This window comes from Callorhinus ursinus, unplaced genomic scaffold, assembly GCF_003265705.2.
Source record: "Callorhinus ursinus isolate GAN/ISIS: 27379988/994484 unplaced genomic scaffold, GSC_fseal_2.0 scaffold57, whole genome shotgun sequence".
Taxonomy (NCBI): domain Eukaryota; kingdom Metazoa; phylum Chordata; class Mammalia; order Carnivora; family Otariidae; genus Callorhinus; species Callorhinus ursinus.
In genome coordinates this window covers 944,870-965,772 of record NW_027397119.1, presented here as the reverse complement: position 1 = coordinate 965,772, position 20,903 = coordinate 944,870, and the positions used below count along the sequence as shown (strand labels likewise).

Genomic DNA, 20,903 nt, shown 5'->3' with positions numbered 1-20,903 from the left:
CAACAGTATAGAATTAAAAATAATGACATGCAGTCTAATTTAGAGAAGAAACAGTGACTTCCAGGATTGGAATTTTTACCATCAGTTTATATAAGTTTTCAAACAGTTGCTAGTTTTTATAGTACATTTGCCTGTTTGGATTTGTCTATTTTCCATCTGTAGCTTCTCTAATGTCACATAAAATTGTTCCATTTTAATCGGCTTGAGATTGAGATGTTCTACAAACAGGTAAGTGTCAACTTACCTTAGCCTACTGTATCTAGGAGTGCCCCTTGCCCATAGAACTTTCGACTCAAATGCAACTTTTGACTTTTTTTTTAAGCTAATAGGAAATGCTTTTTTTTTTTTAACCCGGTTTTTGTTTAATTGTGGTAAAGAACACATCATAAAATTTACCATCTTAACTCTTTTTAAGTGTACAGTTCAGTAGTGTTAATATATTCACATTACTATAAAACAAATCTTCAGAAATTTTTTAACTTGCAAACCTGAAATTGTGCTCCTTAAATAACCCCATTTCCCCTTCCCCCTAGCCCTGGAAACCACCATTCTACTTTCTATTTCTATGAATTTGACCATTTTAGATACCTCACATAAGTGAAATCATGCAATATTTGTCCTTTTGTGACTGGATTATTTCACTTAGCATATGTCCTCAAGTCTCATCCATGTTGTAGCATGTGGAAAAATTTCCTTCATTTTTCAGTCTGCATAGTATTCCATTGTATGTAAATAGCACATTTAGTTTATCCGTTCATCTTTCTGTGGGCATTTAGGTTATCCCCACCTATGGGTTCTTGTGAATAATGCTGCTGTGAACATGGGTGTATCTCTTTGAGACCCTGCTTTCAGTTCTTTTGAATATATACCCAAAAGTCGGATTGCTGGATCATACACGGTAGTTTCATTTTTTAATTTTTTTGAGGAACTGCCATACTATTTTCCAAATTGGTCACTATGCGTCGCATTTTACAATCCCACCAGTAGTGCACAAAGATTCCAACTTCTCCACGTCCCTGCTAATACTTGTTAATAGTGCGGAGATACCTCATTGTGGTTTTGATTTGCATTTCTCTGACAATTGGTGTTGTTGAGCATCTTTCCATTTGTGTGTCAGCCATTTGTATGTCATCTTTGGAGAAATGTCTATTCCTTTGTCCATTTCTAGATCAGGTTATTTGATTTTTTTTTTATTGTTGAGTTATAGGAGTTCTTTATATATTCTTGAAGTTCCCTTATTAGATATATGATTTGCAGATATTTTTTTCTCATTCTGTAGATTAAATTTTCACTTTGTTAATTGTGTTCTTTGCTGAACAAATTTTTATTTATTTATTTATTTAATATTCTGGTTCCTTTCTTCTTTTTTTAAGTTTTTTATTGTTATGTTAATCACCACACATTACATCATTAGTTTTGGATGGCGTGTCCCATGATTCATTGTTTGTGCATAACACCCAGTGCTCCAGGCAGAACGTGCCCCCTTGAATATCCATCACCAGGCTAACCCATTCCCCCACCCCCTCCCCTCTAGAACCCTCAGTTTGTTTTTCAGAGTCTGTCGTCTCTCATGGTTCATCTCCCCCTCCGTGAACAAATTTTTTTTTTAAGTTTTTGATGTAATCTCATTTGTCTGTTTGCTTTTGTTGCTTGTGCTTTTGGTGTCCTCCAATAAATCATTGCTAGATATGAGATTTTTCTCTATGTTTTCTATAAGTAGTTTTATAGTTTTGTATCTTACATTTAGGACTTTAATCCTTCTGGAGTTGATTATGTATATGGTATAAAAAAAGGGTCCAGCTTCTTTCTTTTGTATGTGATTATCTAGTTTTTCCAGCAGCATTTGTTATAGAAACTGTTCTTTTCCCATTGATGGCTCTTGACACCCTTGTCAAGGATCATTTATCCATGTATATGAGGGTGTATTTCTGGGCTTTCTATTCTATGCCATTGGTCTGTATGCCTGTCTTTATGCTAGTACCACAGGCATTATTGTAGCTTTGAAATATGTTTTGAAATTGTGGGTGGGAGGGGGGATGCTTTTAATTTGGATATCTGCAGTCTTAAAGGCCATACGCTTCACAGGGGCACTGACAGTGATGTTAGATGGCTTCATCAATTTGTTGGACGTAATTCCTCAGCCCAATTTTAGAATTGTCTAGTCTTCTTTCACTTAGGAGTGACCTAATATATAACTCTCACCATTTCTTAGTATTTGTTTCAATCCATTAACTACATTTTTCCTTTCTTAGAGTGGCTGTTTGATCCCTTCCATAGTTGAATGTGTTCCCATACTGTGCAGTTTCCACCCATAGATATCAACACCTGATTGTAATTAATTAATAATTAGAATCTAATGTCTGTGTAGAGCCCATCCTTGGATGGTGTGCTGTCCCGAATAGCTACATAAAGGGTTATCAGACATGCTATAAATTGTTCTTTCCACCAAAGGGAATAACTTATATTCTAGTTTCCAATCAGATAACTGAAATGATAAGTCTGGCCTTGGAGAGTGTGGCAAAGTGATTGCATAGTTCAAGTACTGGTTATCCTACCAGTGGACTGACAGTCTGCTTGACTTCTCTATCTCAGTTTCCGCATAGTCATAAAAGTGGTACCTGTTCATCTGTTCTTATGGTTGTGTGAGCGTTCATGAAGTGTTTAGAATGGTCTCTGAAGCCTAGTAAGTATTTGACCTATGTTGTTTTTGCTGGTAATTCATTATTAGAAGTAACAGAAATAGAGATATGTAGGGTACCAGCTTGTAGTGCTCCCAGGGCAGGTAGCTCTTCTTCGGTCACTTATGCTATCGAGCACTCCTGCTAGCGCTTCTCGTAACCTACTATTCTGTCGTCTTGACTGTCTGTGCCTTAAAGCCATAATGTATTCTGTGCTAAAAGTAGATATTTTGCTGCTTCTCCCTTTTTGTAAATTCCTTTGTTCAAGTTGTTACAAAGCAATACATTGTAAGGCATTTTGTTTATTTTAGGGTCTCCTTTTTTCTTTTTTATTTCCCCATATGGCCCACTGCTTTTTTCAAAATCAGGCATGAATTCTTTGGGCCGTAATCTAAGAAACATACCACATTTAAATTGCCTTTATATTGATTATTGAGGATCTGTGATAAATCAAACATGTCTGTGATCTTTATCTTAGGATTATATTCCTAGGAATTTTTGTTCCATCATATAAATATATATGCATGTCCACCTATCAGACCTTTAAATATTCCTGGAAGTATCTATATGCCAAAGATAAGCATATCTTAAGTCTGGGGGATGTTTTATTTTCAGGATCAATTTGATTAATATTTAATAGATGATCTTCTTACAAATTTAAGTAATTAAGCTTTTGATTCATATTTGCTTTTTTTTTTTAGGAGCGAGACAAAGCTGCAAGAATTATTCAATCAGCTATAATCACTTTCCTAACTAAACAACGATTGAAAAAGGAGATTAATGCAACATTGACCATTCAGAAATATTGGCGAAGACTCTTAGCACAGAGAAAATTATTAATGTTAAAAAAGGAAAAACTAGAAAAAGTTCAAAATGAATCAGCATTGGTTATTCAGGTATAGTATCCTGGTATTTTGAATTTAAAAAGTTTTAATGACATTTTTAAGGAAGAAAGTAAAATACAAAGTTTTCAATTTTATTTTAGGCTTTCAAATTTTTCTGGTACTTGAACAAATATTTAATACCTTCCTACTACCTCCAAAACTCTTTACTATAGTCAGCATAAGGCTCAAAAAAGGAGATGCCTCCTTTTCTCTGAAGTCTAATTCTTTACCTGTTCTGTCTTCTTTGATTTTTATTAGAGGTTTATGCTCCATGGGACATGATGACATACTGCACCATTTTACTTTGTATATCCGCAGACTCAACCAAGCTCTTTGTTTAATCTCTACTATGGGTCCTGGAAACTTATTTTGGGATAAATGTGTGCACGTTTTCCTCTGTAGCCCATTTAGTTGGCATATAACAAAATATTACCTATAATCTATAGAAAGCCTATGTTTTCTACATAGTAAAAAAAATTTTAACATATCTACTTTACATAGTAGACATATTCTTTATGTTATTAGATCCTATTTTAATAACAACAGAGAGGTGTACTATTTAAATCTACCCTATGTAAATGTCATTGAAGCTTCACCCCATAATTTTATCTATTTTATAAATTTGGAAATTTTTGTGTCTGGCTACTACTATTGATAAATGAAAGATTCTGATTTAATAAATTATCTTTTTTTGAACCTTTTTTTAATGTGAAATATTACATATAGAAAATTGCATAGAACACATATGTAGAGCCTGATAGTTTTTCACAAAGTTAATACCCATGTAACCACTACCAGATCAAGAAATAGAATATTGTCAGCTTCTCAGAAGCCATTTCACAATCCATTAACCCTCCCCACTACCCATAACCATTATTCTGATATAGACTGTTTTTCTATACATCTTCTTTAAACACTATAGTTTTGTCTTGCCTGGTTTTTGAATGTTATGTAGCTAGGTTCAAACCATGTAAATTCTTTATTCTACATTATTAAATTTGTGAGATTTATCAGTGTTGAGTATAACTGTGGTTTAACTTTCAGTCTATAATATTCTGTAATTTATCTTTTCTATTGATGGACATTTGGCTTTCCAGTTGTGAGTTATTATGAGTAATGAATGCTTCTATGAATGTGCCTTTTGGTGTGAAATGTATTCACTTTGTTTGATATATACCTATGAGTACAATTCTTTGTTTTTTGAGTGTATAGATTTCAGTTTTCATAGATACTGCCAAAAAGTTTGTAAAGCAATTGTAATACACACCAGCTATTTATGAGTGTTCATGTAACTTCATGTTCAGGTAAATAAATACTTGGAAATTGTCTATTTAATTTTAGCCATTCTGGTGGTTGTGTAGTAGTATCCTGGAGTAGTTTTAATTTGCATTTTCTTGATAATTGGACACCTTTTTAAATTGGAAATCTTCTCTTGTGAACTATTTCAGGTCTCTTTTTCAATTTTTCATTTTGATTGTTGGTCTTCTTGTGGATTTGTAAGAGATGTTGAATATTCTGGTTATTAGAATTTTGTTGGATTTGGGTGTTATAAATACCTTCTCCTAGACTGTGATTTATTGTTTTATGAAATGAAAATTCTTAATTTTCTATTATTGTTAGTGTTTTTTGTGTACCATAATCCAAGGCCTTGAAGATATTCTTCTACATTATATCCTAAAAGCTTTAATGTATTATCTTTGACATTGAGATCTCTCCTGATTTGTATTAGGGACTATTTTTTCTTTTTTTATATATGGATGGATATCCAGTTGTTTCATTCGATTTACTGAAACAACCATCCTTGCCTCATTACTATACCACCTTTAGCATACATCAAATATTCTTATATCTGTGCTTCTGTTTCTAGAATTTTTTTCTGTTCCATTTGGCTTACATGAAAGAATTTTTTTCTGTTCCGTTTGGCTTACATGAATTTTTTTCTGTTCCATTTGGCTTACATGAAAGCCAAATAACTGGTAGATAAGTCCTCCTTCTTTGTTTTTTTGTTTGTTTTTTTAAAGATTTTATTTATTTGACAGAGAGAGACAGCGAGAAAGGGAACATAAGTAGGGGGAGTGGGAGAGGGAGAAGCAGGCTTCCTGTGGAGCAGGGAGCCTGATGTGGGGCTCGATCTCAGGACCCTGGGATCATGACCTGAGCCGAAGGCAGACGCTTAACCAACTGAGCCACCCCGGCACCCCGCTCCTTCTTTGTTTTTTTAAAAGAAGTTTTTATTAATTCTTCTGCATTTTGATATACATTTAGAATCTGAAGTTTAAAAGTGTTGGAATTTGATTGAGATCTAATAAATACTGAACATGGTATCTATTCCCTATTTATTTTGGTCTTGTTTAAATGTCTCCTAACTTGGTTTTATGATTTGATGCAAGAGGTCTTAAATATTTTTGTTTTTATCTGTATGATACATTTTTTAAAATGTAGATTAAAAAATTTTTAATTAACGTTAATTAAAATTTTAATTTTTAAATTAGCACTCAGTAAAATAGACCTTTTTTGATGTGCAGTTCCATAAACTTAAACACCTGTACATATTTGTGTAATCACTACATCAGTCAGGTTACAGAACAGTTCCATCACCCAGAAAAACTTTTGCCTGCTATTTGTAGTCATTCCTCCAGCCACACCCAGCCCTAGGTGACCATAACTCTGTTCTCTGTTACCACAGTTTTGCCTTTTTGAGAATGTCACCTAAATGGAGCCATATAGTATGTAGCCTTTTGAGACTCACTTTTTTTTCACTCAGCGTAATGCCTTTGAGGCTCCTTTAAGTTGTTGCATGTATCAATAGTTTGTTTTCATTGCAGAGTAGTATTCTGTTGTATAGAGGTACCACAATTTGATTATATATTAACCTGTTAAAAGATATTTGTGTTGTTTCCAGGTTTAGGTGATCTCATTTCTTTAAGGTAAATATTTATGAGTGGGATTGCTGGGTCATTTGGTGAGTGTATATTTAACCTTATAAGATATTGGCAAACTGGTTTCTAAAGTGCCTATACCAGTTTTCATTCCTACCTTAGTGCATAAGAGTTCTCATTGCTCCACATCTTCCAACACTGTGATGTTAATGTTTTCTAGCTGTTCTGTTAGATATGTAGTGGTATCTAATCTTGGTTTTATTTTGCATTTCCCTAATCACTAATGATGTATATGTTTTCAAGTGCTTAATTTTCTTTAGGATATCTTGTGAAGTATCTGTTGAAATCTTTTGCTTATTGTTGTAATTGAATTGCTTATCTTAATGAGGTTTGAGAGTTCTTTCCATATTGTGAAGACAGATTCTTTGTCAGTGATTTGCAACTATTTTCTCCTAATCTGTAGGCCTTTTACAGAAAGTTTCCTGATCCCTGGTCTTGGTGAATGGTCTGAGTACTTAAAAAGAATATGTTATCTGTTGTTGTTGTGTGAAGTGTTCTATAAATGTTAGATCTATTTGGTTGATGATGTGTATTTAGTTCTTTTATATCCTGGCTGATTTTCTGTTTGCTCTCTCAGTAAAAGAATCGTGTTTGAGGGCGCCTGGGTGGCTCAGTTGGTTAAGCGACTGCCTTCGGCTCAGGTCATGATCCTGGAGTCCCGGGATCGAGTCCCGCATCCGGCTCCCTGCTCAGCGGGGAGTCTGCTTCTCCCTCTGACCCTCTTCCCTCTCGTGCTCTCTATCTCTCATTCTCTCTCTCTCAAATAAATAAAATCTTAAAAAAAAAAAAAAAAAGAATAGTGTTTGAATCTCCCAACTGTAATGGGATATGTTTTCCTCCTTTCAGTTCTTTGTTTATCTGTTGTTAGGCACATGCACATTTGAAATTGTTCTGTTTTCTTGGTAAGTTGGGTCTTTTATCATTATGGAATGTTCTTTTTTATCCCTCATAGTTTTCTTTGCTTTGAAGTCTACCTTGCTGGCTGTAATATAACTACTCCAGCTTGGCTGTGGACTTGACCGTCATCTGGAAGTTATATTTTTTTCTTTCCTTTTCCTTGTTAATTACTTACATGATTATGTAGGACGTGAAATCTAGGCAGCATTTAGTTTTTATGTTTTGAAAATCTCTGTCTTTTGATTGGTGGTTTAGACTATTTATATTTCAAGCATTTATTGATATTTGTGAATTTAGGTCTATCTTTTTGTTTCTGAATGTTTCCATTCTTTCATTCTTCCCTTTCTCCTTTCCTGGATTTTCGATTCTTTGAACACCTGATAGTGTTACACTTTAGTCTGTTCTCTTTCTATTTCCCTTTGTACAGGTTTGTTTTGTTTTGTTTTTTGGTAATTGCTCTAGGGGTTACAGTATATGTAACTTTTAATCCACTTAGAATTAATATTTTATTACTTAAAGTTGAATATAGAAAACTTACTACTGTCTAAGTCCCTTTGTGCCCCGTCTCCCACTTTTATGTTTAGTTGTCTTGCTTACTACATCTACATACAATGAAAGTCACATCAGGGAATGTTACAATTTTTGCTTTCAATCATAATAAATATTTTAAACAACAGATGAGAATAATATTCTATGCTGTTAATTCAGATGTTTATCATTTCTGTTGCTTTGCTTTATTTTTTTGTAGTACATTTTTTACCATTTATAAACCACTAGTGATTCATTATTATTAACTAAAGTCCATAGTTTACATTAGGGTTCACTGTTTATGTGGTGTCATTATGTGTGTTTGATCAAAATCCTGCCCTGGAAATCCTCTGTATTCCACCCCTCCTCACAATTCCTGGCAACCCCTGATTTTTTTTTACTGTCTCTATAGTTTTGTTTTTTTCCAGAACATCCTGTAGTTTGAATCCATCAGTATGTAGCCTTTTCAGATTGGTTTCTCTCACTTAGCAATGTGCACTTAAGTTGCTTTTTTATGTCTTCTTTTGGCTTGATAACTTACTTGTTTTTATCACTGAATAACATTCCATTGTAGGATGTACCTCAGTGTTTTTTTTTAATCCATTCACCTACTGAAGGCTATCTTGGTTGCTTCTAATTTGGGGCAGTTATGAATAAAGGTATTATAAACATCTGTGCACATGTTTTTCTGTGGACCTAAGTTTTCAACTTCTTTGGATAGTTACCTTGGAGTGGGATTGCCTGATCATATGATAAAACTAGGTTGTGAGAAACTGTCTAACTGTTTTCCACAGTAGCTGTACCATTTTGCATTCCCACCAGCAATGAATGAGACTTCCTGTTGCTCTACTTCCTGGCCAGCATTTAGTGTTCTGTGTTTTAGATTTTAGCCATTTTAGTAGATGTATATTGGCATTACATTGTTTCAGTTTGTAATTCCCTAATGCTATATGATGTTGAGCATCTTTTCGTATGCTTATTTACCAGATGTTTATCTTCTTTCATGATGTGTTTGGATCTTTCGCCCATTTTTTTAATTCTTATTGTCCATTTTTTATTTCTTGTTGAGTTTTAGGGGTTTTTTGTATATTTGGATACAAATCCTTTATCAGATATGTATTTTGCAAATATTTTCTCCTAGTCTGTGGCTTATCTTTTTGTTCTGTTAACAGTTTTTCACAGAGCAGACTTTTTAATTTTAATGAAGCCTGACATCAATCATGGATTATACTTTTGGCATTATATCTAAAAATCCATTGCCAAACCCAAAGTACTTAGATATTCTATTGTTATCTCCTATACGTTCTATGATTTTTACATTTTACATTTAGATATATGCTTTATTTTAGTTAATTTTTGTGAAAGGTAAAGAGTCAGTGCTTAGATTCATTTTTTTTCATATGGTTGTCTGCTTATTCTGCATCATTTTTTGAAAACAAAATTATCCTTTATCTACTCAGTTGGGTTGTTCCTTTGTCAGAGATCAATTGACTGTGTTGCATGGGTATACTTCTGGGCTCCCTATTCCATTCTAGTGATCTGTTTGTCTATTAGTTTGCCAGTACCACACTGTCTCAATTACTATAGTTTTATAGTAAGTTTTGAAGTTGGATAATGTTGGTCCTCCAGCTTTCTTCCTCTTTAATAATATGTTTGCTATTCTAGGTCTTTTGCCTCTCCATTTAACTTTAGAATCAGTTTGCTGGTATTCACAGAGTAACTAGGTAAGATTTTGATTGAGATTGCATTGAATTTATAGATTAAGTTGGGATGAACTGACAACATTGAGTCTTCTACCCATGAACATGATACATCTCTCCATTTAATTAGATCTTCTTTGATTTCTTTCATTAGAGTTTTATAGTTTTCCTCATACAGATACTGTGGATATTTAGATGCATTTTGAAGTGTTTCTCTTTTTTTGCTAATAATGTTAATGGTGTTATATCCTACAAATTTACTGTAATTGCTTATTAGTTCCAGGAGGTTTTTTTGTCATTTCTTTGGATTGTCTACATAGATGATCATGTCACCTGTGGACAAAGAAAGATTTATTATTTTTGTCTTTTGTATACCTTTTATATCCTTTTCTTATTACAGTAGCCAGGACTTTCAGTATGTGTTGAATAGGAGTGGTGAGGGTACATCCTTGCATTATTCCAGATCTTAAGGGAAAAGCATCTAGTTTCTCACTGTTAAGTTTGATGTTAGCTATAGGTTTGAATAGATGTTCTTTATCATATTGAGAAAGTTCCTCTCTATTCTTAGTTTGTTGAGGTATTTCTTTTTTAAGTCATTTTTCTTTTTCAGCCTAGATAATTTGTATTGATCTTACAGTATATTCTTTTATCATCTTTATTCTGCTATTGAGCCATTCCAATGAGTTGGTTTTTTGTTTGGTTTGGTTTGGTTTTTTGATTATTGTGTTTTTCATTTCTAATATTTCCATTTGGATCTTATTTGTATCTTTGATGTTTTTACTGAGACTTTCTATTCTCCCATTAGTTTCAACTTTTGGAACATTTTTACATCTGCTGTTTTAAAGTCTTTGTCAGGTAATTCCAATGTCTAGGTCATCTTCATTGGCATCTGTTGATTGTTTTTTCCTATGCAAGTTGAAATTTTCCTTTTATTTTTATGCCAAGTAATTTTTAATTATATCTTGAATATTTTAAAAGTGATGTGAATGTGGATATTTTAGTTTTATGAGGTGGTCTGCCTTGTTGGGTTCAGGCCACAAGTTCTTATCAATGTTCTATGGGTATGGCTTCAACATCAGGTCCTTTTTTAAAGTGTTTACAGTGATATTTGTATCAGTCCCATGCGTATGTCACCGAGTGGCCAGTTTGGGATCTAGGTGGTGTTGTGTTTCTTAATTCAGTACTCAAAGGCTAGTCTGCTGTCAGACCCACATGTACACAGCTTAATGGTGAACCCAAGAATTCATAACATTAAGGGATTGCTTTCCTGAGCTATCCCTTCTCTTCAGTCTCCCTGGGACTCTACAGGTGTGTTTAAGGCTGCCCTGTTTCGTTCTCTGGCGAGAAAGCTAAATCTTTGGTTACACTGGTATGCTGTGTTCTTTCTGTGACTACCCTAGCTGAGATGAAGCAAAGACTCTGTATCTTTAGTAAGAAGAAGTACAAAATATGGCAAACATTGTGGAGAGAGGGAGAAATGAAGAATTGGAGCTATGAAAACAATCTTCCACAGATATCTATGGTGGAGAAGAAAGAGCACCTTATTAGATATTAAAATCTAGGCCCCAATATCAACTCTTGGTTGATATTGGCTATGTGACTTTGGAAAAAGTTTTACATCATAAGTTTTCTTTTCTTTAGATGAACAAAGAATGCTAACTTACTGTGTTTTTGTGAGAAGTAAGAAAATTATATGTAATGCTCTTTAGTAAAAGCTACTTAGTTTTAATAGACCCTGGCAGTGCTGCTAAATCTCTACTGTGATGAGAGGGGATGAACTTATCTCCCATGATCCATATCAACACTGACTGATGCTTCAGTAACAGACACTAGTAACAGTATTCAGAACAAACGATTATCAGAGTGTAGAATAAACTATCCACACTGACACTTTGATTTTTGAGTTTGAAGGTTTCACAAATGAATGTCTAGAGGGAAGAAAAGAGAATGGCCACTGCAACTCTGAATAGTATCTGCTTTACTTTTCCCTACTTTTTTGAGGCAGCTTAATAAAATACTTCACATTTGCATCAAGCTTACAGTTTTCAATGCCATTTTGCATTAATATGCTTAAATATAGTTGGATAAATGTTTTAATTACTTACGCATCTCTTCATAGTAATGTGGTATATACTCATTATTTCTCATCAGGCTGAAGAGTAGGAACAAAATCACAATCCACACATAGTAAAGGAATAAGGCAGTATCTGTTGGAAAAAACTCAGAGGGTTCCTAACTCTCCTCTCCTGTGGATAGGTGTGCTTGGACCAGGCACAGGTGCATAACAATGGCTATAGTGCTCCAGGAGGTAGAAGTACCTAGCCCCTATACTGTTTCACTTATATAAGAGAAAGTAAGGTACAGTAGGGAATTCTCACCCCACTCTTGCCCTAACGAAGGAGTTAGGGAATGTGGGTGGTATGGGAAGAAAGCAACCTTAGCTATTCAAGAGATAAATGGTTTATCACTTCTCATATCTTTTTAGAATTCTACTTTTTGACTATGTGTCTATAATTCCTAAACTTATGAAGAAGTAGTAACTTAATTCTTAATGAAAAAAATGACTAAGAATGATCTAGCTCACTTGTTTCTCAGATTCCTGTGTTTATATTATTGGACCTGTGTCGGATCCCTCACATAACACTTTCCAATCATTACAAGATAGTTTAGCAGCCTTGCTATTAAGGGGAAAATACAAAATCCAAAGATACAGTCATAGGAAATTACTTAGAATCAATAGATAGCAGAATATTACTATAGCTTTATTGACTATTTTCTTATATGTTATTTCTATTAGAATATAAACTTGCTTTACATTTCTTTTGTCTCTGGAATACAAATGAAAATACAAATATAAATACCACTAGGATTGAGACAAGGATTTCTGAATTGGCTATAGCTATATCGATATAGAAACTAAACTACAAACAAAAGAGACAAGTATTTTCCAAAAATAATACTCTTTTTTAATTTAACATGTTTATTTTTAAGCAAAAGGTTAGAAAAATTAATACTTGCAGAGGTGTTAAGTACAGAAAGTTATGTGTTTTACTTTGTGTCCTTTCTTACCTTTTTCAGAGGTATTGGAGAAGATATTCCACTAGAAAACAGTTTCTGAAATTGAAATATTACTCAATCATCCTGCAGTCTAGGATAAGAATGATAATTGCTGTTACTTCTTACAAACGACATCTCTGGGCTGCAGTTACAATTCAGAGACATTGGTGTGCTTATTTAAGAAGAAAACATGATGAACAGAGGTATAAGATGCTAAAATCATCATGTCTCATAATCCAATCTATGTTCAGAAGATGGAAGCAACGTAAAATGCAATTACAAATAAAAGCTACAATAATATTACAAAGAGCTTTTAGAGAATGGCATAGCCGGAAACGAGCTAAAGAAGAAAAATCTGCTCTTGTCATACAATCATGGTATAGAATGCACCAAGAATTACGGAAATATATTCACATTAGATCTTGTGTTGTTATCATTCAGACAAGATTCCGGTGTCTTCAAGCCCAAAAGTTATATAAAAGAAAAAAAGAGGCTCTACTGACCATTCAAAAGTACTACAAAGCCTATCTGAAAGGAAAGACTGAGCGCACCAGCTATTTGCAGAAACGGGCTGCGGCCATCCGACTGCAGGCTGCTTTCAGGAGGATGAGAGCTCGCAATCTACATAGACAAACAAGAGCTGCTTGTGTTTTTCAGTCCTACTGGAGGATGAGGCAAGACAGATTTCGATTTCTAAACCTTAAGAAAATTACTACCAAATTGCAGGCACAAGTAAGAAAACAACAACAATTACAGAAATATAAGAAGGTAAAGAGAGCTGCCCTTGTAATTCAGATTCATTTTCGAGCTTATGTTTTAGCAAAGAAAGTTCTGGCATCTTACCAGAAAACACGTTCTGCTGTCATTGTTCTACAGTCTGCATATAGAGGGATGCAGGCCAGGAAAAAGTTTATTCACATCCTCACATCCATTATAAAAATTCAATCATGTTACAGAGCTTATATTTCCAGAAAAAAATTTCTGAGACTAAAAAGTGCTACAGTAAAGTTACAGTCAATTGTCAGGATGAAACAAACTCGTAAACAATATTTACATTTGAGAGCAGCGACGCTATGTATCCAGCGACAGTACCGGTCCACAAAAATGGCTGCACTAGAGAGACAAGAATACAGACAGATGCGGGAATCCTGTATCAAACTGCAAGCTTCTGTTAGAGGTCACCTGGTTCGGAAGCAGATGCGGGTGCAAAGGCAAGCTGCTGTCTCACTACAGTCTTATTTCAGAATGAGAAAGACACGGCAGCACTACCTGGAAATTTATAAAGCAACTGTTGTCATTCAGAACTACTATCATGCATACAAAGCACAGATCAGTCAGAGGAAGAACTTCTTGCAAGTCAAAAGAGCCGTTACTTGTTTGCAGGCAGCTTACAGAGGTTATAAAGTACGCCAGCTAATCAAACAACAATCTATAGCTGCTCTTAAAATTCAAACTGCTTTTAGAGGCTATAGTAAAAGGAAGAAATATCAATATGTGCTTCAGTCTACTATCAAGATTCAGAGATGGTACAGGACATACAGGACTGTTCGTGGTGTTAGAACGCAATTTTTAAAGACCAAGGCAGCTGTGATTTCTCTCCAATCTGCTTATCGTGGCTGGAAAGTTCGAAAGCAGATCAAAAGGGAACATCAAGCTGCAGTGAGGATTCAGTCTGCTTTTAGAATGGCCAAAGCCCGGAAACAGTTTAGATTGTTAAAAACAGCCACGTTGGTCATCCAGCGACATCTGAGAGCATGGACTACAGGAAAGAAACAACGCATGGAGTACATTGCGCTCTGTAAGGCAGCACTGACGCTTCAGTCTGCATGGAAGGGAAAAACAGTGAGAAGGCGGATTCAAAAGCAACACGCATGTGCTGTCATCATACAGTCATACTATAGAAAGTATGTGCAACAGAAGACGTGGGAAATCATGAAAAAAGCTGCTTGTCTGATTCAAATGTATTATAGGGCTTATAGTGTTGGAAGGAAACAGCGTCAGTTGTATTTGAAAACCAGAGCAGCTACAGTCATTTTACAGTCAGCTTACCGAGGTATGAGAGTAAGAAAAAAAATAAAGGAGTGCAACAAAGCAGCGGTCACCATACAGTCCACATACAGAGCTTACAAAACCAAAAAAAACTATGCAACCTGCAGAGCTTCAGCTGTTATAATTCAGAGATGGTATCAAGGTATTAAAATTGCAAGCCATCAACATAAGGAATATCTTAATTTCAAGAAGACAGCAGTTAAAATTCAAGCCATTTATAGAGGTATTAGAGTAAGAAGACAAATCCAACACATGCACATGGCAGCCACTGTTATTCAAGCCGTGTTTAAAATGCATCAAGCAAAAATGAGATACCATAAAATGAGAACAGCAGCTGTCATAATTCAGGTAAGATACAGAGCATATTGTCAAGGTAAAATTCAGCGTGCAAAGTACTTGACAATTTTGAAAGCTATTACTGTTCTTCAGGCAAGTTTTAGAGGAATAAGAGTTAGACAGACTCTCAGAAAGATGCAAAGTGCAGCCACACTCATTCAGTCATATTATAGAAGACACAGAGAGCAAACCTATTTTAGTAAGTTAAAGAAGGTAACAAAAACAGTACAGCAAAAGTACCGGGCAGTGAAGGAAAGAAACGTACAATTTCAAAAGTATAACAAATTAAGGCATTCTGTCATATGCATTCAGGCTGGTTTTAGGGGGATGAAAGCTAGACAACATTTAAAAATTATGCATTTAGCTGCAACTCTTATTCAGAGGAGATTTAGAACTCTCAGGGTGAGAAGAAGATTCCTGTCTCTCAGGAAAACTGTTCTTTGGGTTCAGAGAAAATACCGTGCAACTGTTTGTGCAAAGCATTACTTCCAACAATTCCTGCAGTTACAAAAGGCAATCATTAAAATCCAGTCATCATACAGAGGATGGATGGTAAGGAAAAAGGTGCAAGAGATGCACAGGGCTGCTACTGTCATCCAGGCAGCTTTCAGAATGCACAGAGCATATTTGAGGTACAAGGCCTTGAAACATGCCTCAGTCATAATCCAGCAGCAATACCGAGCAAACAGGGCTGCAGAGCTACAGAGACAATGTTATCTCCGACAAAGACATTCTGCTCTGATCCTTCAGGCTGCTTTTAGGGGGATGAAAGCTAGAGGACATTTGAAAAATATGCATTCCTCTGCAACCCTTATTCAAAGCAGGTTTAGATCTTTAGTGATGAGGAAAAGATTCATTTCCCTCAAAAAAGCTGCTATTTTTGTTCAGAGGAAATATCGGGCCACCATTTGTGCCAAGCATCACTTGCACCAATTCTTGAAATTACAGAAGGCAGTCATTACAATCCAGTCATCTTACCGAAGGCTGGTGGCAAAGAAGAAGTTACAGGAGATGCACCGGGCTGCAGTTCTCATCCAGGCCACTTACAGAATGCACAGAACATATGTTACATTTCAGACTTGGAAACATGCCTCAGTTCTAATTCAGCAACATTACCGAGCATACAGGGCCGCGAAATTGCAAAGAGAAAATTATGTCCGACAAAGACATTCTGCTTTGGTCATTCAGGCCGCCTATAAGGGAATGAAGGCAAGACAACTTTTAAGGGAAAAACACAGAGCTGCTATCATAATACAAAGCACATATAAAATGTATAGGCAGTATCTATTTTACCAAAAGATTCAGTGGGCTACAAAAGTAATGCAGGAAAGATATAGAGCAAATAAAAAGAAAGCTCTTCAACATGATACCCTCAGGAAAGCAGCAACCTGTATTCAGGCAGATTTCCCTGACTTGATCATAAGGAAACAGATTCAGGAACAGCATCAGGCTGCCACTATTATTCAGAAGCATTTTAAAGCCTCCAAAATAAGGAAGCGTTATCTCCACTTGAGAGCAAAAGTAGTTTTTGTTCAAAGACGATACAGAGCGCTAACTGCAGTGCACACCCAAGCAGTCATTTGTCTACAGTCTCCATACAGAGATTTTGAGGTGCGAAAGGATATCCAGCATATGCACCTGGCTGCCACACTAATTCAGTCAATCTACCGAATGCACAGGGCCAAACTTGATTATCAAGCAAAGAAAACTGCTGTTGTTGTTATACAGAATTATTATAGGTCATATGTCAGAGTAAAAATGGAAAGAAAAAGACTTTTAGCAGTTCAGAAATCTGTACTAATTATTCAGGCTGCTTTTAGAGGCATGAAAGTTAGACAGACGCTGAGACACCTCTCGGAGGCAAACATGGCAGCCATGGCCCAACAATCTGCATTCTTCCCTCACAGAATGGAAACTCCGCATGGAGCTGTTCACAGCTCGGCACTTAGGGTTCAGAAGTGGCATAGAGCTTCTCTAGTGGCTTGTTCCCAGGAGGCAGAGTATCCTCAAAGAGAGGCTGCAGTAACAACTCAAAAAGCTTTTTGTGAAATGCTCACAAGAAAATTGGAAATGCAGATGTGTGCTGCCCTGCGAATTCAGTCCTTCCTTCAGATGGCAGTGTATCGGAGAAGATTTCTTCAGCAGAAAAGAGCGGCTGTGACCCTCCAGCAGTATTTCAGGACGTGGCAAACAAGAAGGCAGTTTTTATTGTATAGGAAGGCAGCAGTGGTTTTACAAAATCACCACAGAGCCTCTTTGTCTGCACAACATCAAAGACAAGTGTATTTACAAATTAGGAGCAGCATTATCATTATTCAAGCTAGAACGAGAGGATTTATACAGAAACGGAAGTTTCAGAAAATTAAAGATAGCACCATAAAAATCCAGGTACTTGTATATTTAAATGTAAAGCTTGAATTCTTTCTTTAACCAATATTTGTTAGAATTTGTAAAATTAACTTAAGCAGTTCATAAAGAATAATACTTCATTTATGTGGCCATTTCATTTATCTTCCAAAACAGAGCATTTTTGAGAGTGGGAAAAGGGCACTAATAATAATTCAGCTAATACAACACAGAACTGGAATTCTTCTGAACGTGATCACTATATGCTTGATGCATTTCAATAGGTGTTAATTTTGAGAATATAGTTTGATAAATGGGAGTTCTCTACGGAGTAAAAAATTTTTTTAAGTGAGAAATTTACGCTAAGGTAAAGTGAGATTTGGCAAAATTTAGGCCAAATGGGATAACTTTATTCCCCTACCAATCTGTTAATAAGACCACTTAAGCTAGATAGACATGTGTACTTTATTCAGAGCATTTAGACTTTGGTTTCCAAAGCAATTTTATATAATTTTTTCATTAATTATTATTGTTATATGTAAAATATATACTATATAACAAAAATATTGTATCTGCATTTCTCACACACATACATATATCAGTGGGTGAGGTGTAGACTATTATCTCTTTTGAAATATGAAGCAACTGAGAAAGGTTAAATAACTTGCTAATGTAGGGAGAGGCAAATCCAGGAATTGAATCTAGGTACTTCAGCAATTTATTTTCTACCTGTTCATACCTGGGCTTTGAACCTTGATGTGATATGTTGGTATCTTGTTGGTTTGCTGTTGAACTTAGATATACTGTTTTCATTCAGCAAATAAATGTCCAGTGCTGGCAATGTGCTCAAATGCTATCATGGTTGATTGGCATAGACAAATATACTTAGTTGCTGTCCTTAAAGCACTTAATTGAGCAAGGAAGCTTAATTATAAAACAAAATGAGAGGTTTATGTTGCTGGGAACATAAAGAAGGGAAACCTAAGTCCCAGTGCTCAGAAAAGGCTTCCCAGGACAAGTGGCATTTAATGAGATGTTAAGCCAAAGGATGAATTAAAAATAGCCCACTAAAATGTCTCGCATGTATGCAGCTATAAGCGATAACACAGAGTTCAGAAATGAGAGAGCGAGTGTGTGTGGTGCAGTATAGAGAATGATAGGAGACTAGGCTGGCAGTACCGGGAGTGAGATCGTGCATAGCTTTGTAAGACATAGACACAAGCTTAGTCTCTTCTACTGGATTAAAAGAAGTTCTAGAAGAATTTAAAATGGGGAAAACCAGAATCATATTTTTATTTTTAAAAAATTACTCTGGCAGGAATGTGGAAGAGGGACTGGAAGGGGAGCAGGGAGACCAGCCAGGAGACTATTGGCATGAGGTCAGGTGAAAGATAGTTTAGTAAGGTGTAGTGACAATGGGATTGTGAGGATTAGTTTGAGTGGAAAGGGTAGTATTTGCATTATATAGAGCATAAACAAGCATCTAAGCCATGTGTATGGCTTAAGTAACTCAGCAGATGTTACCGTTCTCTGACATAGGGAGCAAGGAGAGGAGCAGATTGGAAGATTGATGATGAGTTCAGTTTGGGGTACATGATGAAGTACCTAACGGATGTTTCAGTTGAGATGTCTAGCAAGGCAGTTGGCTGTGCTTGTCTGGAGTTTGGAGAGTAGTACAGATTTCAGAATTTGACTTCTACATACATGTGATAATTAAAGTCGTGGGGGTGATGGGATCACCCAGGAATAATGTAGAAAATGAGTAAGAGAAGAGAGCCTGCCTGGAACTCAACCCTGAAGAACGTCAACATTTGAGAATACTGAGAGGAGAAGCCAAAACATGGTAGTAAGAGAGAACAAGCAAAACTGAAAGATTTATGGTATCAAGAAACCAAGGGTTGAGGGAGGAAGAAAAGAATGCTCAAATTCCAAATGCTGCCAAGAAGTTAATGTTTGAAATATGTTAATTGGATATATTAGTTAGGGTTTTATATATATATATATATATAAACTGAAATGACAGAAAAGCCAAAATAACAATCTTAGGAAATTTTGGCTATTTTTCTCGTATATAATTAAATTTAAAAATTATATTTTACACATCTTGTTTTTAACATATAATCAGTGGTCTCAAACTTTAGTGCACATTGGAATCACTTGGAACTTTTAGAAATACTGATGCCTGGCTCCCGGTGTGAATACCAGTATGTTGATATTCAGATTTGTTTACATGAAAACCACGCATAATATACTTCGAGTAAGTTAAGGACATCACAAGAGTAATTTTGACATTCATATAATTCTTGCCTGTCAGCTGACTTTGGATCCTGATCCCCATGTAAGGTGTGGCTGCAGTATTTGTTTTAGGTATTTTGGGTCACACAAACTCGGGTTCGGATCTTGACTCAGTTGTGGCCATGTGGTATAACACGTCTCTTCTTCCTCAGCATCAGTTTCTGTTTTGTAAAATAGAGATCTTAATCATTTCATGAAATATTTGTAGAGAAAAAATAAGATACCTTTTCCACTTATTACCTGTACATCAATAAGTTACTGAATTTCTCTGGATTTACTCATCGCTAAATTAGGTAATGGTATTATCTACCTATGGTGTTGTAAGGACCTACAGTGCTTAGTACAATGCTAAGGGCTTAATAAGTTGTATTGTCACTTAAACATTTAGTCAGCCTCAGGGTCACAGAAATTGGAAAAACTGAAGTCCTCTGATAGAGAGTTGCTCTCAGGAATTTGCTTCAGCCTGGACACAAAACCCAGGATATATGTGAGGGAGGCAAGGTGGGAGGTGGGAAGGATTCCTTTCCTTCCCAGGAAGTAGAGTAGTGAGTGTGTTCCTTTTCCTTCTGTTCTTCCAAATGCATTGAGATAGTGAGGCCAATGCACATATCTGGCTTTCCAGACATTGTACATATATTACAATTTAGAAATATTTGTTAGGGTTATATTAGTCTTAGCTCTCAGGCAGCCACAGGTTATGTGTGATAAAGTACATACATACCTACTATGGTGAGCCCCTCTGTTTTCAGAGGGCTCATAGGTGTCAGGAATGAATGAGCCTAATCGAAAGAAGAGTCATTATATGACTATATTTCTGCCATTGATTTTTGTCTACTTAACCAATCTTACACTAGCTGTCTTTAATACTGATTTTTTTCAATTTACAAGAAAATATATCTCATTGCATATTTGTTATATTTATGTGTTTCATAGGCTGTGTGGAGGAGCTATAAAGCCAGGAAATATTTACATAAAGTGAAAGCTGCCTGCAAGATTCAAGCCTGGTATAGGTATTGGAAAGCACGTAAAGAATATCTACGTGTACTAAAAGCTGTTAAAATCATTCAAGGTTGCTTCTATACCAAACAGGAGAGAACACGGTAATATGTGATAGCTGTTGGGGGGTGGAGGGGAGTGTGTGTGTGTGTGTGTGTGTGTGTGTGTGTGTGTGTGTGTGTGTGTGTGTGTGTGTGT

The 20,903-nt window shown here is 35.7% G+C and overlaps 1 protein-coding gene across 4 annotated transcripts in view; it reads left to right on the top strand.

Moving 5' to 3' along the window:
• The window catches only part of ASPM (assembly factor for spindle microtubules), a 64,343-nt gene that overhangs the window by 28,247 nt on the left and 15,193 nt on the right, over positions 1-20,903 (top strand). For 3 of the 4 annotated variants that reach the window (XM_073884464.1, XM_025855221.2, XM_025855220.2), the window contains exons 17-19: positions 3,380-3,574; positions 12,705-17,456; positions 20,643-20,809. In XM_073884464.1, coding sequence (XP_073740565.1) covers positions 3,380-3,574; positions 12,705-17,456; positions 20,643-20,809 — 5,114 coding nt within the window. The remainder of the gene's footprint in view (positions 1-3,379; positions 3,575-12,704; positions 17,457-20,642; positions 20,810-20,903) is intronic. The other variant, XM_025855223.2, reaches the window with a different exon arrangement.